General features: G+C 50.7%; 1 protein-coding gene across 50 annotated transcripts in view; it reads right to left on the reverse strand.

Moving 5' to 3' along the window:
* The window catches only part of Dscam1 (Down syndrome cell adhesion molecule 1), a 61,342-nt gene that overhangs the window by 13,765 nt on the left and 22,725 nt on the right, over positions 1-24,852 (reverse strand). For 4 of the 50 annotated variants that reach the window (XM_076533913.1, XM_076533912.1, XM_076533955.1 and 1 more), the window contains exons 7-11: positions 23,880-24,003; positions 12,013-12,449; positions 11,594-11,850; positions 11,198-11,510; positions 7,202-7,519 (exon numbers count right to left, since the gene is read on the reverse strand). In XM_076533913.1, the coding sequence (XP_076390028.1) occupies positions 7,202-7,519; positions 11,198-11,510; positions 11,594-11,850; positions 12,013-12,449; positions 23,880-24,003 (1,449 nt within the window). Of the gene's footprint in view, positions 1-583; positions 866-1,715; positions 2,004-2,263; positions 2,555-2,769; positions 3,064-3,281; positions 3,576-3,918; positions 4,210-4,533; positions 4,825-5,677; positions 5,966-6,197; positions 6,489-6,667; positions 6,953-7,201; positions 7,520-8,665; positions 8,960-11,197; positions 11,511-11,593; positions 11,851-12,012; positions 12,450-13,959; positions 14,081-15,089; positions 15,220-16,114; positions 16,239-17,169; positions 17,291-17,657; positions 17,779-18,497; positions 18,622-19,860; positions 19,985-23,282; positions 23,416-23,879; positions 24,004-24,852 lie in introns of all 50 variants that reach the window. The other 46 variants (XM_076533911.1, XM_076533909.1, XM_076533938.1 and 43 more) reach the window with 34 other exon arrangements.

The raw sequence follows: 24,852 nt of genomic DNA on the forward strand, positions 1-24,852 counted from the left end.
CTAGTTACGTCAATGGAAGCGCGTGAAAGAGCACGAGAGAAAAGAAAAGTGAACGAAAGGAAGGAGAGGGAGTTTAACTCGTCCTGAACTAAGGACAAATTACCTTTGATGATGGTAGCCCAAGGATTAACGAGAGTGGGACTGCGGTCCAACAACTACACTCGGCCGAGCGACCTACCTAAACGATGATGCTTCGAAACAAACGATATGCGGGAAGATAATTATATGTAAGAAAGAAAGATGGACAGTCGGGCAAATGCAGACTTCCAAAATAAACATATTCAATAATATGCTATTACAACAATCAACAACAGACAGTAGAGACGCAGTTCGTTCGCCGTTTCAAACCTTACACGACTACTACTCGAGCTACCAAGTGTCACACGAACGATTCAGTCAAATATATCGCGTTCGTTCGCCGATCTCACAACAACGTATTGATCGATGGCACAAGGACTACGCGTTGCACGCCTGGACAAATCATGCCGATTTTCAACAAATTCTTTCTATACACCGCGTGGCGTTTTCTTTTCTTTTTTATATTCGTTTGCGACGATTACATGATATGATCTCGTTTCTGTACCGTTCACTTTGAGATGGGCGCTGTGCCTAGCACGACCGGCTGGATTATCGGCGACGCAAGCATATTCTCCGGCGTGTTCTCCCCTGACGGCAGGGATCGTCAGAGCGGACACTCTATCCCCCAACGCGGTGATACCCACTCCGTCGCCTACTTCTAAATGGCGTCCCTCGAACAACCACTTGAGCGAAATCGGCGTGTCCCCCTTAACGACCGCGCAATGGACGATTATCAGATCGCCGGAGTTGGCCTCGTCGAACGAGAACGGCTGCAGATGCGGAGCGACTGCCGAGAGATAGAGACAGACTCTAGAGTCAGGCACAGATAATAGCAGAGGGAACAAGGGTTAAAAATTAGACGGACAATTCGTTTGCCAGGGTAGACGCGACTTCATTCGACACGGTTCGACTCTGACCGAATCGAAGACGGATGCCCTGCTCATCGATTTCTTGTACGCAACGGTAAATTTGCCCCCGCAGAAATAAAGAAACGTCAAACAGAGCGCAACAAAAAAGAGGAGATCCGAATGTTACTCAAGCAAGGAGAACTACTGGCTCGGGACAACAGAAGATTTTCAAAGGGACAAGGCAAATAAAGAAAAAAGATAGCGTGACGTTCGAATTATTAGGTTTACCGCAAAGTTCTGTCCATATTATGGCCATTGTTGTTTTCCACTTTCAGATGTGTCCTACATTACGTGTTATGTGCACTGCTACATCGTGTTCGCTAAGGATTTGTGCCACGTAAATTGCGGTTTCGTGTTCGGTTAATTAATCTGTTCTAAATGAGAGCAGAGCAAACATGTCGGATGACAAAGTCCGTTTATGCCACTACGAGTTCCAACAAGAGAATTATCAAATAATTATGAAAATCTGCATACAGAGGAAGGTATAAATGCTGTAGTGGAAAGGAGAGTGAGCCTCGATTAAATAGTCGATGTTCCGCGAAACATTTAAACGAAAAAGACGTGAAAGACAATAAGCGAATAGAGTATCGTTGAACAGATACCATTCAGCACTCAGGACCTGTATAGTCCAAAATGGGTACCATTAGGAGGTATCCGAGTTTCGTACGTGGACAGAACTTTTCGGCAGATCTAATATGCAAGATCACTGTTGCAGATCTTTTTAAGCACCGTTGACGATCAGATCGGCCGATAGCTCGTGCCTTCCGGCAAGGTTTTCCGCGATACACGTGTACGTTCCAGCGTGCGTCGCCTGGACAGATCCTATGCTGAGTATGGCGCCCCGTCCGCCGAGATCCACGATTGAGATTCCAGAGTGGGGCGAGATCGCGTGACCGTTTAAGGTCCAGCGAAGCTTCAAGGGTTGATCGCCCTCGACCACGGCGCACGGTACCGTTACTACTTGACCCGAGTTAAGCGGTTTCTCGCCGAACGTGAACGGCAATAATTTCGGAATGACTGGAAATAGAAAAACTGAACTGAAACTGCGCACGGAATCGTCGTGCGCTCCGCTCCCCGTCGGGAAGCGTTTGTTCGCGTCTCGTTCCTTGCACCAAGCTAATTCGCGCGATGGACCACCGACACGAGCAGAAGCGAACGAAAGGGGATACCAAAGGCAACCGAAAAAAACGCCGAGTGCTGATTGCGAAGGAGAGGGTAGGAGTCGATGGTCGGGAAAGGAAGTGAGGGTGTCCATGTATCGTCGAGGAAGCGTGTACCGTTGACGTCCAATTTGGCCGAGTGCGAGGTCGATCCAGCCGCATTCGAGGCGACGCAGGTGTACTCCCCGGCATGTCTCGCAGCTACGGACTCGATGGTCAGTTGCTTCACGCGTTTCCCGGAGTTAGACACGATCACGTCCATTCGATCGGACCTTATCGGTTGACTATCGAAGGTCCAGGTGATCTCCAGAGGAGAGTCGCCTTTGGTCACCACGCACTGTACCGAGACCAAGTCTCCGGCGTTCACGGGCTCGTCGCCGAAGGAGATTGGCGCGATCTGCGGAGACACTACGAGACGAACAACCACGTGTCAGACTGTCGCTGGAAGAACGGGTGGAAACCGATGCGGAGAATCGACGTGGTCATCGAACCGTGAACCGATATCGCGTCGGAGCGGATCGACGTTGGAATGAACGAAAGGGATTCGAAGTTGGGGATTGACTTGAGGGATTTTCGACGTACAGGATAAACCGTGCTAGATGCTTCGTATAGTTTCATAGTACCGTTCACCGATAACACTGCGGATCGGCTGACGGATCCCACCAAGTTGCTCGCGACGCACGTGTATTCGCCAGCGTGATGCGCGGTGACGGAGTCGATGATCAAGACGGAGTTCTTTTTCCCAGTTTTCATGATATTTATGTCCGGATGGGTGGCACGCGTGATAGGTTCTCCGTTCAAGCTCCATTGCGTCTCGATCGGTGAATCACCCTTCAAGATGCTACACATCGCGGACACTTGCTCGCCCCAGTTAGCCGGTTCCTCGCCGATTGAGAATGGCGCGATCTGTGGAGCGACTAGAAACAATGCCCTAAAGCTATTCAGTTCTTTCCACGGAATCTGTTTCGGTCAGTCTGTCGGTGTCGTTGGACGAAAACAAAGGTGGGATTGGACAAAACGGGACGGGGAAAGAAAGGAGAGTCTCGAACATTTTTGTGGACGCGTGCTAGCGAAGAAGGGAAGTGATAGCAGTTTCGTTCGTATCTGACGGAGCCTATTCGTGCAATGTCTGTACCGTTGACGGCCAAGGTAGCCGAATAGCTCGTCGCTCCGGCTGCGTTCGAGGCTGTACACGTGTATTCTCCGGCATGTCTGGCGCTCACGGCTTCGATGGTCAACAGACTGACTCGTTTCCCGGTGCTCGATATCGAGATATCGCCGTGATTTTCGCTGGTGATGGGCTCTCCGTTCAATGCCCACGACATCTCTATGGGCAGGTCGCCCTTTACGATCGTGCACACCGCCGAAACCGCTTCGCCCCAGTTCGCGGGTTCGTCGCCGATCGAAAACGGCGCGATCTGCGGCGCGACTGAAAACGTTCACCCAAAATCGATCAGAGCGCGAGCGACCAATCGGGAATCCGCTAGCCCTCTCGTTAACCTAATTAACAGCCACAGGAATGGAGTTTGTACGAAAGGAATCCAATCGATCGTCGAATCTGGTTCATCGGTTGTTTCCTTCGCGAACGACGTCTCTAAAGCGTCGTCCCCCGTGAGTACGCGCCACGACGGGGTACGGGGGCAGGTATGAATATTGAATACGGGTGGATGATGATGATGATGATGTATAGGATTGAAAAAAGGAGGTCCCAGAACTCTCGCCTCCAGGCGTGTCCGTGTGACGCGCGTCTACCACACATGCGTGCGTATTACCGTTCACGGCTAACATAGCCGTGTGGCTCGAGGCTCCAGCTTTGTTCGACGCGGTGCAAGTGTACTCTCCCGCGTGTCTGGCAGCCACTGCATCGATCGCCAACACGCTCAGCCGCTTGCTTTTCGTCACAGTGTACTGATCCGTGCTCTTCGAATCGATCGGCACGCCGTTGAAAGCCCAAGATATGTCCATCGGGAAGTCGCCCTTCAGGATCGAGCAGGTCGCCGAGATCGCTTCGCCCGAGTTCACCGGTTCGTCGCCGAACGTGAACGGGAAGATCTGCGGTGCAACTTGGACAGAGAAACGCGCGTCGCGTGATAACGGCCACGAAGGAACTCGAGATACTCCTTTTTGATCTTCTCGTCGAGGAGAAATTTCAGGGAACAGACGGGAATATTTTTACGTTCGAGCGATTTTACGACAACCTGAAAGATCACCACCGCCTCCGTGGAGCATGTTTTAAAACACAGTTAGGACTGAAGGTGTTAAGAGCAAAAAGAGGATCGTCAATGGGCAAACGGCAAATGCAGCATGGATATTACTGTCGTTTAGGCGATGCTTGTGCAAAACTCGTTTTTACTCGTGCAAGAGCGTGCTTGTTGATAAATAGGTACCGTTCACGGCCAGAGTCGTCGAGTGGCTGACGTTTCCAGCTCTGTTCGTCGCTACGCACGTATACTCGCCCGCGTGTCTCGCCGCCACGGACTCGATGCTCAGTGCGCTCATATGCTTATTGATCCTCGTGATCGTCACGTCCGGATCGTTGAAACCTATCGTCCTATCGTTAAACTTCCACACGATCTTTACCGGAAAGTCGCCTTTCATAATCGAACAGGTAGCCGAGACCATGTCTCCCGAGTTAGCTGGTCCGTCACTGATCGAGAATGGACCTATATGCGGCGCAACTACAACGACATCGAAACTGTCTTTATTTAACGTTCGCCAACTTGGAATCGATCGATCGATATTCGCTTTATTAGGCCGCGTTCACGACCCCGTAGACGTCAGAGACGATTGACCTCGCGAGAATAGCGATCGAAAGTGTCGTTTAAACTGGATCGATGATCCGTGTCACGAGTTCCTAAACGTCATGGATGAAACGAACACGCGTCACCTCCTCTGTTCTTCGACGGAACGGGATAAGAAGGAAAGAGTATGGAACAGGTTGGTAGCATGCGCGAAAAGAAAACAGAGAAGTATTAGAAGGGAACATAAGGGAAGGTTAGCGTGTACCGTTTACTGCGAGAGATGCAGAGTAACTCGTCCCACCGGCTGCGTTGCTGACGGAGCACGTGTATTCTCCCGCGTGTCTCGCTGTCACGGCGTCGATCGTCAGCACGCTGACGCGTTTGCTGGTGTTTACTATCGATATATCGTAATGATTGCGAGAAATCGGCTCGCCGTTCAGAGCCCATTCGATCTGGATCGGGTGATCCCCTTTCAATACCGTGCACGTTGCGGTCACCGTGTCCCCCCAATTCGCTGGTCCCTCTCCGATCACGAACGGCACGATTTCCGGCGCAACTGCGGTTATCATAATAACAGACTACTTAACTCACGACTCGAAACGAACAAAAAGGTATTTCCTGTTCACGAATCGTGATTACCTAACCGAAGATCGCTGTCGTCGACGGATGGAATGGTGAGGTGAACGATGGAGTCGCGAACGGGACATGATGGGAAGCTATTTGGCCGAGTGTCGCGCATGCATCGAGAAAACAAAGCAAACCGGGGGGTGAAAAGGAACACGCATTGTACCGTTCACGGCCAAAGTCGCGGTGAAACTCGTTCCACCAGCGGCGTTGCTGGCCATACACGTATATTCCCCGGCGTGACTCGCCGTCACGGCGTCTATCGTCAGCAAACTGACCCGCCTGCTGGTCGCGATCGATATGTCGGGATAATCGTGGGAAATCGGTTCGCCGTTGAGAGCCCATTCGATTTGAATGGGAGAATCACCCTTCAACATCGTGCAGGTTGCGGTCACCGTGTCTCCCCAGTTCGCCGGTTTCTCACTGATCACGAATGGAGCTATCTCGGGGGCAACTATGACGAACAAACAATCCTTAATTGTCTAAATTATCCCTCCTTTCGTGGACAACGAATACTACCCACACACCGCGGATCGATCATCGTTCGTCGTGAACGACCTATCGAACGGAGGAGATTCCAAGCCTCGACCACCGACGCCAACCGGAGACAATGAGGAAACGGTGTCGAAAGATAAGGAGCGAAAAGAGGGAAGTGTCGGAGAAAACGTGTCTGCTGAGGAAAATACCGTTGACGGCTAGGGTAGCCGAGTGACTGGTCGCTCCAGCCTTGTTGGACGCCGAACACGTGTACTCTCCCGCGTGTCTAGCGGCTACAGACTCGATGCTGAGGATGCTGTTCTTTCGCGTGGTCGCCAGAATGTTAATGTCCGAACGATCGCGGCCGATCGGCTCGCCGTTCAACGCCCACGCGATCTCGATCGGCAAATCGCCCTTGAGAATGGCGCACACCACGGAAATCGAGTCGCCCCAGTTCGCCGGCTCTTCGGTGATTACGAACGGAGCTATCTGCGGCGCGACTGTAATCAATCGTTGGCTTTGCCCAGTTTCTGTCGTTCGCGCGACAACGAACGTCGCGACCCTTTCGATTCGAGGCGAGATTGCGGAGGCGGTACGAGGGATGAGCGAGGAGTTTGAGACGGGGATGAATTCGGGGATAACCGACGAAATTTTCGGATGCGTCTACTGCTGTAGATACCGTTGACTGTCAATTCCGCCGAATAGCTGGTCGCGCCGGCCGCGTTCGAGGCTACGCAGGTGTAAGTGCCCGCGTGGCTAGGACTGGCCGAATCGATGGAGAGCAGGCTGTTCCTTTTCGTGGTGGTCACGGATATCCGGTGACTCTCGTCGATGGGCATTCCGTTCAACGCCCAGCTGATCTCGAGCGGGGAGTCCCCGTTGACCACGGTGCAGACAGCCGATACGGAGTCGCCCCAGTTCACGGCTTTGTCGGCCATTTCGAACGGGGCAATGCGCGGCGATACTGTCGACGTGACAACAGTGCCGTCGATATCGTTAAAGGAACACAACGGTCGACCGTGATACTTGGAGCGTAAAAAAAAGACTACGTAGCACCTGGATAAAATTTCACGAAAGAAGAGCTGTCCGAGAAAAGGTGTCGTTCGACTTTACCTCCACCCCCGAGTGACCCCCGACGCGTTCCACGCGGTTGACCGACCACCACCAGCCGATCAGTTCACCCGATCGTTCTTTTTTACACGTAAAAGCGTACCGTTCACTGACAAAACCGACGTGTGCGTAGCGGATCCGGCTGCGTTGGTCGCGGTGCACGAGTACTCGCCCGCGTGTCTTGCGGCTACCGAGTCTATCGTCAGGGTGCTGATCCGTTTACTACTTCTGCTCACGACGATGTCAGGAATGTCGTAACCGTGGTTACCGGACACGCGTCCGACATCGATAGTCCTACCGTTCAGCGACCACACGATCTTCACCGGAAGATCGCCTTTGATCACGGCGCACTGAACGGTAGCCATTTCTCCCGCGTTGGCCGCCTCGTCACCGAACGTGAAAGGCGCCAATTGAGGCGCGACTGGAAATTCGAAAAGTGTCTCTTGAATCGCGCGTAGGAGCTCCCAGAGAGGGCACCGGTTCACGGCGTTTTTTTTTTTTTTCGTTTACGAGATCGAATCGCGAACGACGCGCTGGAGCTGTCGGATAATGTGGATAACTACGAGGGATCATTGACTACCAGGGATCGGAAGGACCGGGCACAGAGTACTGTAAAAAAAAGGAAAAGAAAGTGATACTGAGAAAAGTGAGAGAAACATGGACCATCGTCTCGCTGTATCCGCGCGATGGACCGTGTCCTTACCTGCCGTCGTCTCTGACGATAATCTTACCTGTTCGCTACTACACGCGAGCATCGATGATACGTTTACGCGCTCGATCATCGGCACGACGACGGCAGTGGCCTTCGTTTCAAAATTATACGCTATGTAGATTACTGCGGAGAACAAGAAGTTACGAGAGAAAATACTGACAGAGCGTCGAAAGCGAACGAAGAACGCGCCGACCGATGTGCACGCGACACTCTTTTCCCGCGTTTCCGTCGTCGGCGTGTTCTTGAACGGTTACTTGCAGTCGCAAAATAAAGAAAAAGATTCGTATAGTCGAGGGGGATACCGTTGACCGAGAGCACGGCGGTGTGGCTGTCTGATCCAGCAGCATTTGACGCGATGCACTTGTATCTTCCGGCGTGCCTCGCCGCCACGCTGTCGATGCTCAAGAAGCTGACCCTCTTATTATTAATAATATTAATGTCCGGTCTGCTCGAGTCTATCGGTGTGTCGTCGAACGTCCACGTCAAGTTCACCGGGAAGTCTCCTTTGACGATCGTGCAAGAGACCGACAGCATCTCGCCGGAGTTCAGGGGATCGTCGCCGAACGAGAACTGGAGGATCTGTGGCGCGACTGCGCGAGCGACACGGCAGCGTGGTCGAAAGGTAAGAAACAACGAAAATAACGGTGAACGAGGAAGGTGTATGGTACGCGTGCCGCCTCCGCGCGAGAACTAACGAGGGCTTCCGGTCGCAGCCGCGTAATCACAGATCCGAGCGTCGATCGTACGAAGTTTCATCTGGACTATCGTCGGGAACATCTAGGAATTCGATGCGTAGAGGAAAGAGGAAGAGGAACGCAAAGATGTTAGTCACGTGCGAAGATCGTACGCGTGTACCGTTTACGGTCAGCTGGGCAGAATGCGTGGTGGCGCCAGCGCGATTCGACGCGGAACAAGTATACTCTCCGGCGTGCCTCGCCGCGACAGACTCGATCGTTAGCACGCTGTTTTTCTTGTTAGTGCTCGCTATCACGACATCGGATCCGTGCTGACTGTCGATCGGAGTCCCGTTAAACGCCCACGATATCTCGAGAGGCTGATCTCCCTTGGTTACGGAGCAGGTGACGGAAATCAGTTCACCCCAGCTGGCCGGTTCGTCGCCGAACATGAAGGGCAGTATTTGCGGGGCGACTGGAAACAACCACTCGAAGCAGACACGACAAAGCGTTCACCCGTTTGGCTAGCGTAACAGCCACACCGGCGAGGATACGCTTGGTCATGTCCGACTCGAAAAGTCGAAGCGAGGAGGAACGAGTGTCGATTCACGAGTACAGCGCTTTCTATCGTTTGTTCTATGAGGTTGGTATGGCGATGACCCGTAACAGAGGAACAGACACGTTTCTCGGGAGGAATCTATTCTCGGTACGGACATTGAACAGGGATAGTTGCGAGGGACAGTCACGATGAAAGCATAGATCGAGCGAGCGGGGAAGAAAAACGGGCTGGAGAAGAGGAGAGGAGATCGTACCGTTCACCGTTAAGGTTGCTGATCGACTGACGGAACCGGCAAGATTCGATGCGGAGCAGGTGTACTCTCCAGCGTGACGCGCCGAGACGCCGTCGATGCTAAGGGTGCTCAGCAGCCTGCTGATTTTCGTGATAGTGATACTAGAGTCTCTGGACGCGTCGATCGGTACACCGTTGAACGCCCACGATATATCCATAGGCATGTCGCCCTTCAAGATCGAGCAAGGTACGGACACGGAATCGCCCGAGTTGGCGACCTCGGCATTGAAAGTGATCGGCAGAAGCTGCGGGCCAACTGAAGTCATCGCACGCGGTTACGAATCGCTGTCTCTCTCGCTGCGTTCTATCGATCCTTCGATAACGTCTCGGGAGAAAATACTTGTGGTCAAGGTGTAAGACTCGAACGTTGACGGACCGTTGGATTCTCGATGCAAGGACGTCGGGCGTCGGGATTACCAACAAGGGGTTACTTTTCGCTACGGTGCTATTTGCCGGGATGGTGCAGAAACGAAACGAAACGAAAACGAAAGAGAAAAAGGTAAAAAACCAGAGCGAGTAAAATTGTCTAGGAACGGATGATAGTCCCGAACCATTGACGGTGAGCGTGGTCGAGTGGGACGCGGTTCCAGCCGCGTTTTCAGCGGTGCAAACGTACTCCCCCGCGTGTCTCGCGGTGATGACTGAGATCATGAGCATGCTAACGCGATCCGCGACCTTCTTCGCAAGTACGCCGGAGGAACCGCCCATCTCTTCTCCGGGATAGCTCCAACGTATGTTCAAAGGCAGATCACCGGTCGGAACGATACACTGCAGGTTTGCGAACTCTCCGGCGTTCATGGGTAGCTTCGTGAACGAGAACTGCTGTATCGTGGGCGGCACTGAGGGTGGAGGATCGATGTATGGACGTGCGATGAGAGGTCGCGGGCTTATTTACGCGACCGGTTACGTGTCGTACGCCGTGTGTTGCCATAATCGTTAATGGGTTGGCTGCGTTCTATATCGCGAGTTGCGATCTTGCGATCGATACCGTTATAGACCTCTGATCATATCTAAACCGTGTCTGATTTCTATTGTTAATGCACCTTTGCACTTCCGATAAAGTTAGCTGCCACCAAAACATGAAACTAGACTCGAATGTACAATCGGTCTCTGTTGGAACAAGCTTATAACGCAGCTAACCCATGAACTAGCGAAGTTAAATGATCGATTTCGAAATGTAGAAAGTCTGATTCGGTATCGATCTATAAATCCTTCGGTTTCAAAATCGATCATTCGATAACCTAACACGTTCAGAGACACGGTATCCGATGGAGCAGCGGTCGCTACGAGTGGTGGACGCGGAAAAACAAATTCTGACAAAAATGCACCAGTTTTCTTACGGTCGATCGTCAGCCACCGCCATACCAACGTTCCAACGTTCCAACGAAAGCGCTCGTGCCTCTTTTCTCTAAAGAGGTTTTCCGCGCTACGTGATTAAGTGTAAGCGAATTCTGCGACGGGGTCGTTGTCCGTGTGCACGTGTCCGCGGTCGGTGTTCGTTTCGCGGATGTTCACGGGTAATCACGGGTTTCGCGCGACACTCGGTTCGGCCGAGATATGGACATAATTGGCCGTCGGATCGACGAGCGCCAGGATTCGCTGAAAGAGTCGTCAGTTCGCTGTAAGACAATTATTCGAACGTTATCGCGTTAACGTTCGTCGAATCGTCTAATCCTCGTGGATACCTGTAAAGAATGCTTTACGCGGAATTTCGGTGCACCGATTTGACAAAGGAACTTTTGTTCGTCTACCGCGAGTTCGAACTTTTCGGATAAAAATCGCGATTTCGTGTAACGTTCAATTATTCGATCGGATGAAATTCGCGCGATGTCAGGGGATGATAAAAAGAAGCTTCGAACTTACCCATTACTTGTACTTCCAGGGTTCCTCTTGCGCTATAGCCTTGAGCATTGCGTGCCACACAAGTGTACGTAGCCTGATCGCTCATTCTCTCGACGTTCTCGATGATAAGCGTGCCGTTGGGGAAGACCTTTTGTTTCCTGTTGATCGGTAATACTCTGGTGTCTCGTTCCCACACGATGCTCTCGATCGGATATCCGGCGACTGGGCAGGTCACGCGAAGAGTCTCACCAGCGACGATAGCCTTTTTGTCCATGTGTCGGATGAAGGGTAGACCGTAAACGTTCAGACGAGCCGAGTGTTCCGCTGATCCAACCTGTAATCAAGAAATCGTTCCTCGATCGCCGTTCTTTGTACCTCGACCTGAATGTCGCGCAAACGAGACGCGATCGCCCTTGCCTTTGACGCGGCGATGCATTTGTAGAGTCCACCGTCGTTCGTGTGAATGCTGGAGATGTTCAGATGAGAAACCACGTCGCCGTTCACCGTAACGTACTGCCCTACTTGAAGCCTCTCGGTGTTGGATAGCCGTTTGCCGTCCAGTTCCCAGGTGATCTCAGGAGTCGGGTTTCCACTGGCGACACACTTCAGGAACATGCTTGGTCCGGGCTGAAGAGTCTCCTCGGCGAAGGCCTGACGAATCTGCGGGGGTTCGACTGTGGGTGTACAAACGTTTCCGATTAAATTATCGTATTCCCGATACGTTCTGACCCAAAACGGTACACTCTCGTTATTGGAATCTATTTCTGATACCCACAGACATCGCTAGTAATTGCTAATTTTCAATTAAACTTGCAAACTGTAGAATTAGAACTTACATCGTCCACCAAGTTTGAGTTCCGCGGTTGCCTGAGCGCTTTCCTGGTCATTCCTAACGAAGCATTGGTACATTCCTTTGTCCTCCTTCTTGACACTTTCGATTCTAAGCACGGGTTCTTCCAGTCCAAGGGGTTTGCCATCCTTCAGCCAGGAGATAGTCTTGATGGGGTTTCCTCTGACGTTGCAGGTGAAGGTAGCCGGTCTGCCGAAGTCGATGGTCTGGGTGCTGGGTTCGATTTCCGCGGCCAACGGTGCGGTCACAGTCAGAACGGTCTCCACGCTTTCACCTCCCACGGAATTGTTGACGATGCACAGATATTTGCCGGAATCCTCGACGCGAGCCTCACGGATGATCAACGTTCCGCTAACCTGACGTACACGATCGTTAAGCTGGACCGGTTGGCGGCGAGATGAACCTTCGATGAACTTGTACCATCTGAAACGATAGACACGAAGGGGATCGTCGGTTTGCCGGATCGATTTACCGTACGAAATGAAAACGATCTTATGTATGAAATGAAGCCAATAGAAACGTGTGTTTCTCGTTCCAAGGTGAAACACGCTGGATGGCGGGAAACGCGATCGGGACGCGTTCGCACGACACGCGATATCGCAAGGGAGAGAAAAACGTTCGACACACGGTGTTTCTGTTCACTTCATTCCACGTTGCTTTTATTTTCCTTGCTTGGCACGTATAGGCAGGGCTTTGGGCGTCTCTGGGCACGGGCTTCTGTCTCTACTGCCGGCTCGTTAGCGCGTGTCTCGCGCGACACGAGTACGCAAACTTAATCGAACAAAGAACTTGAACTCAGCTGGAGCTTATAGCAGCGGTCGTGAAGCAGAGCAGGTGAGGAAACGGAAGGACGGAGGCTGGCAGCGGCAACTTCGTTACGATTGGAAACAGAAACAAAAAGAGGATACAAAGGCAGACGTTTCGAAAACGAAAGTAAAATTGCTCGGTGACGTCGCGTCGGAAAAGGTGATGCTGAAATAAAAGTTAGCCGGGTGAAGATCGGGATCGAGACGATGGAAGAACGAAGGTGGTGGTATCTTGAGCGTTTACGAGGCGTGAGAATGGTGCAACTGAACAACACGAATCACGAATCTATACCTGGCGAGTGAGAGAAAGAGAGGGTGTTGGGGGGCAGTGAAAAACACGAACGGATGAACGGAGGCACGAAGGTGGCGAGGACTTACCAGCCAGATATCGTGGGACTTATTGGAGGTGTGCAGGTGCAGGGCAACATTGTTCGCCCCATTGATCGGGTGACACCCTCTCGGACCACCCGGATCAGCACCGAGGTTACCGAAGGAGAAGAGGGCCCGCATCCTTTTCGAGGTCGCGCATCCGTCACCTATCTCGGGGTTGCGCCACGGGGCTCCAGTTGGCACTGAAAACCAACACGTCCGATTGGCCCCGGATACGGGATACGTTTTACACACTTTCCTTTTTCTCCTCTCCTCGTTAATCGACCGTCTCTTTTAATTGCCTAGCGTTCACTCGTTCGTCGTTCTACAAAGCCACACGATCACGTTCGGCTTCGATCGATATCAAACACGTTCAAGGCGAACGAGACGAGAAAACGAATAAAAATTTCTCTTTTCTAATCTATGCACCTTTCTTCGAGATATTCCGAATCATCGCTGAACGCATGCTTTGCCCACTCACTTTTTTCCCTTGCCTTTCTTTATTTACTCGAGGCTACCTTTGTCCTCCTCCCTGTATGGTTGACAATTTTTGTTCTCAATTATTTCTCTCGTCTCTCTTTCTCTTTGCCTGTGTCGAACGTCCGACATCTCGGATTCTGTACGGTACCGCCACCCGACACGGGGTAGAGGGTAAGGATGGAACGCTTCGAAAATAGGAACCGTGCTCTGCGGAGCAAGACAAACGACCAAAGAAAAGCAAAAAAAAGAATTGAGAAGCTATACGGAATTGTGTGTACCTAGAGATCGGGGCAGGAAAGCCTTGTGCCGCACACGCCAGCGCCAGAGACTCGCCCTCTACCCCGCGGTACTTATTAAGGCCGTCTCCAGTCCCTTTTGGGGCAGTACGACCCGACGGTTCTGCAAGGATATCATTTATTGCCCAGAGTGACAAATTCGTCTCTTCATTCCTTTTCTCTACTCCGTCGTTTCCTTATTCTCTTTTCGTTTTTTAATCGTTACGGACGCTTCGTTGCGAGAAAAGAATTCGCTGTATTTAATCGAACCCTTCTGACCCTATTGTTATATCTTCCAAGTGTAGTAGATTAACCCATTGACTGCCAGCTACGAGATATCTCGTAGTAAGCGTGTGTATCAAAACTGCCAGCTACGAGATATCTCGTAGTGTTTTTTTTTCAATAAAAATTACTGTAAATGCTATTACAATATTATATCAGTAACTTAATATAAATATATTTTGTAAAATTTCATGTATTCTTCAAAACCTTGGCACCCAGGGCAAGACGCTCTAAATATGTCTGGCAGTCAATGGGTTAAGATAATTGTTAACTGTACTTATTCACGTTTCGTGCAATGACAAAATCGGGTCAAAAAGGTCGTAAAGCGAAAGAACAGAAATTCTGAATTTGCAGAAGGTACAATTTCCATCATGGCAGTCAACGTGATAATTGCGATAGAAGTAATTAGTAGACACACATACAGAATCCTGTTCTCGCCGTAAGTTAAACACGATGTTACGTACCTCGTCCTGCTCTCGGTCGGTTAATTAGCATCCTGAGTAAATTACACTTAATCGCATGCGATCTACTTACCTGACAACGCCAACGGGGCAACAGGTCGCACGGACCGAAACTGACATCAACATTGATTCGACTCATCAACGACGACGACGACGACGACGACGACGAGGACGCTGAGGAGCGACAGGAGAAACGAAGGGGTGATCTACCTTGTCAGGGGTGCGGGAAATCCCTGAAGCGAGTGACTTAACGCTATATCCTGACCCCTAGCAGCCAAAACCACTTCCCGTTCGAATTTCTTGCCCGACGAGCGCGGAGCTATCTTGTTCGTGCCCTCTGAAACGCGACCATCGTGGCTCGAGACGTGGGCCGTTTAATCGCGAGAGTACCTTGTCACTGGGACAGGAAATCCCTGAGCCGAGCAGTCCAAAGCCACCATCATTGTCCTCGGAACATCCACGAGCTTGCTACCATCATAACGTTCGCCGGCGATACGTGGCGGTACGTTACCTGTCGGTTCTGAAAGCGGCGTTTACGTTAGGCAACTTCTATAATTCCAAGACTTTTGTCTTGCTCATATGTTCCACCATTTCTCCATTTTTATTGCCCTATGCAAGATATGGCGAGACACTGCAAGTTAGTGGAAAGAGCTCAATCCAAGATAAAGGTAGTCTGTCTGGCAAAAGTTGCCTAATGTAAACGCCGCATGAGCAGTACCGCGGACAGAAACTCGACTGAACAACGCGATTCTAATCTCCAACGACACACAATAATTGAGAAGAAATGGGCTAGAAAATGAGCCGGTACCCGAGCAGGATCGCCACCGCCTGGAGCGAGATTCAGTCCCCAGTTTACGCGCCCCTACCTGAACGTGGGGGCTGGGAAACCTTGAACAGGACACGGCAGACCCACCATTAGATCGACTAGGATGTCCCTCTTCAGTCCATTCACGTCCTTGTCCCGTACGTTCGGTCGTACGCTACCACGTGGTTCTGCAATACCGTAAACAAGAGGGAGCTAGGGAATCCGTCGTCGTTGAGAAGCGCGTCAATGAGAAAGTAAAAAACGCGGGAACGAAAGAGACCGTTGAACGGAAGCCGAGGAAAAGGGTTGGTTCACGGTGTCCCACGTTGCTCACCTGTACAGAGGCGGTGGACTGGCCTGAGCCTCGCACAACAACGTCGAAGCTTGGCCCCGGATTTTTGTCAACCCGGCTAATTCCGACCTAGGCGGTGTACGAGGAGGACTACTTCCGACCGGTTCTAGAATACAAAACGTGGACAGATTCACCAGCAGGCAGAAAATCGATTTTCGCGAGAGAAGAAATTGAACGCGTAATCGCTCCAGGCGTAGTCCATCGCCCTAACGAGGAACACGTCAGAAGACACCTTTCTGTTTGCTCGTCGAAGCGTACCTGAAGATTGGCAGCGGATGCGCTTGAGCCTGACACAACATAGCAGTGGCGGTTTCGGCCGATATCGAGAAGACCGTAATTTTAGCGGTGGGTGGTACTTTGGGTGCAGCGCCGCTGACAGGCTCTAGAGAAACGACAAATGGAATGTACCCCCAACGTTGTATCATAGATCTTGCCGTACTCGCTATCGAGAGTCGTAGATATGTACCTAAAAGCTGGAAGAGGGTGACCCTGGGCTGGGCAAAGCATGGTTACCGGACTGTCCACGTAACTGGCGAGGACGTCGTACTTTGAAGTGGACGCGACTCTAGGCTTGGCACCGTTCACAGGTTCTATAGAGATGCCAAATAACCGATGAGTATGAACGGGTTCACTGACCTAAACGTGGGAGCAGGGAACGCCTGGGCATCGCACAGCAGACTTATCTCGGTGCCGTTCGCCACCTCGAAGGAATCGATCTTGGCTGACTTTGGGAACTTAGGTGACACCCGACCTGCCGGCTCTGACATTCATAAAACACGTTATTCGCTCGATACTTGCACCATGACGGAACGCGCCACCACCTTCTGCGGGTCTCTCGGAGGAAACGTGACAGAATATCGGAAAAACGTTACCTGTGAGTCGGAGGTGGCGACGCCTGAGCGGCACACGTGATCGCGACCGAGGATTTCGCGGCTCTGACATAGGTGACGCTTTTCGCGTCGCTCTGAAAGCTGGGCGCCTTGGATCCCACGGGCTCTACGTCAAACAAACGCGAGACAAAACGGTGTCTCCGACTAGAGTAGAGCATTCGTCAATTTACCTGAACGACGGAACTGGGAACCCTTGCGCGGGACAGAGCAACGTCGACGAGGATCCCGCGGCGCGTACGAAAGAGTTGACGCGATCGTCGCTAGAGAATTTCGGTCCTTTCGCTCCCAGCGGCTCTGGCAACGTAACAAAATCGTGCACACGATAGAGGCAAAGGAACGAGACGCTCCTTAGCAATTTGCCCGGTCAATTGGAAAATGAAATCGCGAAGGAGATCGATAAGGAAGACGGACTGACTCGACTACCTGAACACTGGTACCGGATGACCCTGCGCTTGGCACTGCAACGTGAATCCCGACGAAGTTTTGGTCTTCTGCCATCGTTTCGCGTCACCGACTACCGAAGGCGCCTTACTTCCTACCGGCTCTTCGCCAGAGAAAAAAGAAACGTTACCAGACAAACCGGTATACCTGAGCTTCGAATGTTCAGAGTACTTCTGAAGGTCCATTTATAGCGTCACTCGTCATTTGGAACGTTACTAATCACTCGTGGGAATGCCACCATTGTGGCATATGTCTGTACACATGGTGATAGCACACGTCAGAGTGCTATGTAACGTGAGGAAGAATAAACAATGAATACGACACGTGGCAAAGTACAACTCATGGCACATACCACGTCCCCCATACGATGTGTGAAAGGAAAAAGCTACTGTTGATGTATAAATGGACCTTAATCCCTCGAATTCAACAACCGACTAAACTAAGTTGCAAGAACGCTCCTCACGATTTACCTGAACGTTGGAACAGGGTAAGCCTGCCCTTGGCAAAGAATCACGATGTGCGTACCGGTGTGTCTTTCCATGAGACTGCCCTTTTCTCCGAGAATCGAGGGTGCTTTGCTACCGACCGGTTCTATCGAGCAGATAAACGGACCGTTTGACAACTGAACGATTTACCTAAAGTTGGGTACAGGATATCCCTGAGCAGGGCACGTCATCACCACGTTGTGACGCGTGCTAGTCGCCTTCCAACCGTGTTTCATTTCATTGATCAACGCCGGGGCTTTGCTGCCGATCGGTTCTAACCGCACAAAGTTTCAGATTTATAATAAATCTAAGGAAGTGTTTACCTAAAACTGGGCACAGGATAACCCTGAGCCGGGCAGAACAGAACGACCGTCGACTCGCAGATCCTGTCTTTCCAGCCACCCTTCAAGTCACCTGTCAACGCTGGCGCTTTACTCCCGACCGGTTCTGTCGTACGAACAGGAAGTTTCAAAGTGATGCAAAACGATTTACCTAAAGGAGGGCACAGGATGCCCCTGAGCCGGGCACGACAGAACGGCGCTGGACATTGCTCTCTTCTTCAGCCAACCACCTTTCAATTCGCTCGTGAACGCCGGAGCCTTCGTTCCAATCGGCTCTACGGATTTCACACAGGCATGCGTACAAAATATCCGCGTTTCTGTTCAGTTATGATGTTAGTAACAGAACCTTTGACCGAGTGAACGACCAGACAGAGAGAGAGAGAAACGATGAATTTAGTCACAACACGTGTAATTAATTGGAAGGCGCGTAAGAGCAACGTTAATCACCACGTTTAATCGCATTCGTTTATAATTCTGAAATTACCTAAATGAAGGCACGGGATAGCCCTGCGCTGGACAGAATATCACGATACTGGACATTGCCTCGACCTGTATCATAATTCCTTTAACGATTCCCATCAACGCTGGCGCTTTGCTCCCGACTGGCTCTGATTATATGTAAAACAAGGAAGCTGTCAGCAACACATAATGCCTGTCGTACAATTACAGGGAACAGGGGACCCCCGCTTAGATGGGACTAAAGAAGCGAAAGACGGAGAAAGTGATGAAATGAATCCAGCAAGTAGACTGCTTTCTCCTCGCGGTTAACACGTCGTCGATCTTTCCTCGATTAGAGATTATTAGAGATTTTACCTAAACGACGGAACGGGATATCCTTGCGCAGGACACGGCAATACGGCGCTGAATCCAGCTCCTTTTTCCAGCCACACACCCTTCACGTCCCCCGTGAATGCCGGTGCTTTGCTGCCGACCGGTTCTAACAATGCACACGAGATGAACGGGGCGGAATTAATTGTTCCACTTTAAGTGTCGGAAGAGGGAACCCGGTACCGGACAAGGGCTGGATGAGGGCAACGAAAAGAAGGCCAAGGCAACATAATGGAAACAATTTGGACCAATAAGTGCTGTTCAGTTTTCGCTGATTGACGAACAATGCCGCTTCGAGCCGATTAAAAATCGCAGCGAAGGACTTCCATTCTTTTAAAAGGCCGAACGTGATTTCAATTAACCCACTGACGGCCGTAAGCACGTCGGTGCGCCATTTTGTCGGCCATTTTCAGCGTTCGTGTTTGAAATATCCGTTCGATTATAACTTCCGCGTTCAATTTTATATGTTTAAAAATTCGTAGAATTTCTTCAGAGTAACTTGAAGCTTTTGGGTCGTTACAAAATTAGAAGTTTCGAATCTGAAGATTTGCGGTTGTTAAATTTATGACACTTTGGAAGTTCGAGACTTCGGAAGTTTGTAAGTTCCAGCAAGAAAAGTAATCGTTTTAGAGACTCGGTCCATAAAATGCAGGTCTTAATTTATGGATAATATCTTAAGCCAGAAGCTTAAAGTGTCGGAAGTTACCGAACGCATAACTAGATTGGCCATCAGTGGGTTGAGAGACTCGCTGAGTATATAATTCGACTCGGCAAGAGGAATTTGAGGAAGAAAGAGTTACCTAAATGAAGGCACAGGGTACCCTTGCGCGGGACAGAAGAGCACGAGACTGGTTCGAGCTTTGTTCTCCATCCATCCACCCTTTAAATTGCCCGTCACCGCTGGCGCTTTGCTGCCGACTGGTTCTGACGAATTATACAAAGACAACAGAAGAGCATGCTGTGAGCAACCGTTGCCTCTTTGATCAACACCGAGCGATTAATGACGTTAGCTACGATACCTATAGGATGGAACTGGGAACCCCTGAGCGGGACAGAACAGGGTGAGATCCTGGCCACTGAGACGATCGTACCAGGACAGCTTCGTGTCACTCGAGAACTTGGGCTTCTTCGTGGCGACCGGCTCTGTCACAGGATTAACAAACCAGGGACATGAAGACCGACTTCGAACCACGGGAACTAACTATTTTACCGGGTTAAAACTGTATCGAGTTACCGAACACGATACGAGCTAGGGAAACGGGCTTTGCACCTGACCGTCGCCACTTAATGGACTTACTGAATCATTGTCCCGTGAACAAGCGACTCTTTCGAGCGAGCAACATACTGCTTTATCTTTATCTCCGTCCCCTCTCAGGACGCACTCGATGGGTTTCAATAGGTGATTTAGAGTACCTGGTTACGGGAACAGGATGCCCCTGGGCATTGCACGGCATGCTCACTTGCGACCCCTCTTTACGTAGGAAGAAGAACGACTTTACATCTCCGAGGAACGCTGGCGCTTTGCTCCCCATAGGCGCTACGCAACGGAATAACGCGTATCATTAAATTTCTAGACTAGCTTCGACAGGGTTCTCCTTCGAACATCGTCTTCGACTAGATCGTTTCGGCCCGCGTTTCCGAAACCGCTACAGGAACACGATTCGTTTGACTCGAATCAGTTTCGTACCTATGCATAGGAGTAGGATGCCCCTGAGCGTTGCACGGAAGACTAACATCCATGTTTATTCGCCGTACCAACAGAGACAGTTTCTGGTCCCCGGCAAAGGCTGGCGCCTTGCTCCCCATCGGCTCTACGCAACGGAGTAACGCGTTAAATTTCTAGACTGGCATCGACAGGGTTCCCCTTCGAATTCGTCTTCGGCTAGATCGTTTTCCGAAACCGCTATAGAAAAGGAGATTGATTCGAGTCACCCAGTTTCGTACCTATACACAGGAGTAGGATGCCCCTGGGCGTTGCACAGAAGACTAACGTCCATGTTACGTCGTCGTGCTAACAGAGACAGTTTCGGGTCCCCGGCAAAGGCTGGCGCCTTGCTCCCAACAGGCTCTAAACAACATTGATGCTCGATTATTCCGGAGCACGGTGTACCCGATACACGAGACGGTCTCTCGCCCGAGGCGACAGCAACCGATAACTAATTCTACCCTGTCCGCAAGCGGTTTTTTTTATTCGCGCTCTCCATTCAATCGATACTGAATTCGTTACCTAGTGGTGGGCACAGGGCTTCCCTGCGCGGCGCAGAAAATGGAGATGGGCTGCCCCTCGTATCGTCTGATCGTACGGCTCAGATCGTCCGATGTTAATCGGGGAGACCTTGCCGCGACCGGCTCTGAAATCGATCGTTCGTTCATTCTTTTCGGGCAACCGATTACCTGGTGGTTGGCACGGGGAATCCCTGAGCGCTGCACGCGAGCACCACGCTCGTGCCCTGACGCCTCGCGTATTTGCTCAGGCTATCGTCGCTGGAGAAGATCGGCGACTTGAACCCGACCGGTTCTACGAAACACATTCCACCCGACACGTTACCCGTTATGTCAACACTCGCGGTGTTCAACACCCGGGGGACCCAAATAACCACGGCTGAGAGGGTGACTTTGATAAGTGATTGATTTCGAGAAAAATTTTAGACAGGTTTTACTGATATAGTTTTAAACTCTTGCTCTATGATTTATTAGGCGCGACAGTCAAAACTAATCACAGCTACAATAATAAAACAGACAAAGAAATGTTATGTCAATTTGGTATTAATCGTTGACTATGCAAATTGGACTTGAACTCCAAATTGAAGCGTATTCAAAATTCCAGTAAAATTGATCACAAACTACGTCAAGAGTATTAAAGAACAGTGCAGTTGAACAACCCACATAGTCAACAACATAGTTTAACTCATAAACTATCTGAACGCACTTCAATATTAAAAATGTTGATACGATTTACAGAATGACTCCGATCCGGGTACCAAGGTGTTGACACAAAGAATGAACGCGAAACAAATTGACGACTCTATTTCCTCAAAGCCTCAAAATAAGCAATCGATTACCTGGTGGTTGGCACGGGGAATCCCTGAGCGTTGCACGCGAGCACCACGCTCATACCCTTTCGCCTGGCGTACGCGCTAAGGCTAAGATCGTTGGAGAAGATTGGCGACTTGAATCCAACCGGTTCTATGGAACACATCGAAACTCGGAACAGAACCTTCGCGATGACTCGCAAGGAAGTCGCGAAGCTAAGTGGATCAACGACGATCGTGAAATCGCGTTCACCTAAGATCGCGTTAAGGCCAGCGTGCAATATTTCCTTGGGACACGCGAGACGGATTACCTGGTGGTTGGCACGGGGAATCCCTGCGCGCTGCACGCGAGCACCACGCTCGTACCCCGGCGCCTCGCGTACTTACTAAGCATATTGTCCGTGGAGAAAATGGGCGACTTGAATCCAACAGGTTCTGGGAACAACATTAAACCGTTGGGACCTAACCTATGATCTTGAGACGAGTGATCTAATGCTTAGTGACCTCGTATGCAAAAATGCATGTCGTGACCTAATGGTGGGCTTGTACCTGCATGACGTATGGTCTTAACACACGGTATTCTGATGTGTAGAGACTCGACACGATGATCTAACGCATCTAGAATGACAATTTAACGCTACAGAATGATCAATTACGCATTGACATATCTCGTGGTGATGCAAGACGTAATAATCCATGGGTAATCTAATGCGTGGCGATGTAACGCGCGGTGATTAAACGCGTAGTTTAATCAAAACAGGTTAGAGTTAATATGGAGACCGCCGCAAAAGCCAAGCACGGGTCATTCGAAACCGCTCGCGGCAATATCGGGATATCGTATCGATCACAGGGTCGACCGCGATTAAATATCTCGTCTCACCTCGAAAGTGGAACAGGGTAACCTTGCACCGGACACGTCAAGCTCGCTGCCTCGTTGTTCCTACCCTCCATAAATTCGACTTTACGAACGTACGGCAGTTTTGGCTTAACGCTAGAGGTGGGCTCTGAGGAGGACAGGAGAGCATCGATTAAGACACGATTGTTACTGACCGTGTGACGGGGACAGGGAACCCTTGAGCGGGACAGGTCATCGACACCGCGGTTGAACTGGCCGTAGGTTTCACCACCTTTATGTCGGCGTTCGTAAACTTTGGTTTCGCGCTGGACACCGGCTCTGACGGACAAACTCGTTAACGGTATTCGACCTACGAATGCTTTGCTTCCCTGAAGCTGGAACTGGGTATACCTTAGATTCGCACGGAAGACAGAAGGTGGATAAATATCGGTGAACCGGCTAGTCTACCTTTTACCCATCGACCTAATTTGCTGGACTTCTTTGATCGCAGCCATGCAACGGATGCACACGCTCTAATCGACGGTCGAGAGAGATCAAAGCTCTCTTTGTGTACCTGAAGGCAGGAACAGGGAACGCCTGGGCTGGACAGGGCAGAGTCAAAGGCTGCGTGTGACCCACCGTGTACGTGGTATAGGTGCGCGAATTTTCCGTCATTGGGAATTTCGGTTTGGTGCTGGCCACGGGTTCTACGGGAGAAGAAGCGAATTACCCTCTACTTCGAGTCACTGGAACAGGGTTTCGAGTCCATGGAAACGAACGTCCGAAACGCGATCGAAAATATCGATCAAACTATTCATGCGGCGGAGGAGCCGATCTGCCGTGAAACAAAGAGACCTAGTTGGGCCGTTTGTTGCTCTCGAAGAGAATAGGCTGTTCCGCAGTTACCTACCTAACCGGGAAAATCATTCCACGAGCGCAGAAGAGCGGACCGTGAGTTTACCTGAATGCTGGCACAGGAAATCCTTGAACGGGACACAGTAGGGTGGTAATCGTGCCCAGCATCGTGCTGGGATTTGTCGATTTCACGTCCAGGGCGGTTAATTTAGGTTTCGAGCTCGACACCGGTTCTGCATCACACGAGAAACGAACGGAGAGACGATCTCCAGAGATGGTTTACGCGATTGGTCCCTATGCGCCTTCTTGAACTTACTTGAACACTGGGACGGGATATGCCTGTGCAGGACACTGCAACGTAACAGCTTCAGACTCCAGCACCTCGAATGTTCGGCTCTTGTCGATCATTGAAAACTTTGGCTTCGCGAAACCGACTGGTTCTATAGAAAATGGAAAAATGCTTCAAACTTTAAACGCACCAGAAGTAGAAATTGCGGCATCAGAGAAATGTGAACCTAGCCTTGTTTAGATCCTTTATTCTATCGATTACCCATCTATCTAAAGTTTCCAATTGCCCAAAACGAAAGAGAGGACTATCGAAGGGTATGTCTCTGCGCTCTTTCTGATAGTCGAGACTCGGAATCCAGCGATTCTATTCTGTCCTGGTGACTAATATACTGGGACAGGGTGAAGATAAAGTAAAGGAGAAAGCAACGAGACCGAGACTATTTTTCTCCGTGCCAGGAGGCAGCAGAGTCGACGGATATATCGACCTACCTAAACGTGGCGACTGGAAACGCCTGAGCGGGACAAAGCAACGAAAATCCCGTGCCTTTCGTTACGCGTAATCCGACGTCGTTTACAGATGGGAACTGTGGCTTGCTGCTCGAGGCCGGTTCTAAAAACAGAACGCGAGACGGTGCGGAGGTCGTGCTTTAAAGAGGAAGCCGGGAACGGTCTTTGAATATGCTGGAATAGGGACTCCCCTTCGCCATACAAGGTCGCAATCTGTTCACTTCGCAGACGTTACACCCTACCGTAACCCTTTGACGTTCGAGTCCGAAGTCGCAAAGTTTTAACTGTTTTAATAACGCGGTTCTTCTGCTGCCTACCTATACAGAGGAACCGGGAATCCTTGCGCTGGACACAAAAGGGTGACGCTTTTTAACGAGGACGAGCTGAATCGAAGGAGGTCGCTCGGTCCGGATATTTGTGGACGAGTGCTGGATGCTGGTTCTGACGAGAAAATTACGTAATTCGCGAGACGATTGCCAAGCCGCAGACGTGTT

This window comes from Megachile rotundata, chromosome 7 (genome assembly GCF_050947335.1).
Source record: "Megachile rotundata isolate GNS110a chromosome 7, iyMegRotu1, whole genome shotgun sequence".
In the NCBI taxonomy this organism is placed as follows: Eukaryota; Metazoa; Arthropoda; class Insecta; order Hymenoptera; family Megachilidae; genus Megachile; species Megachile rotundata.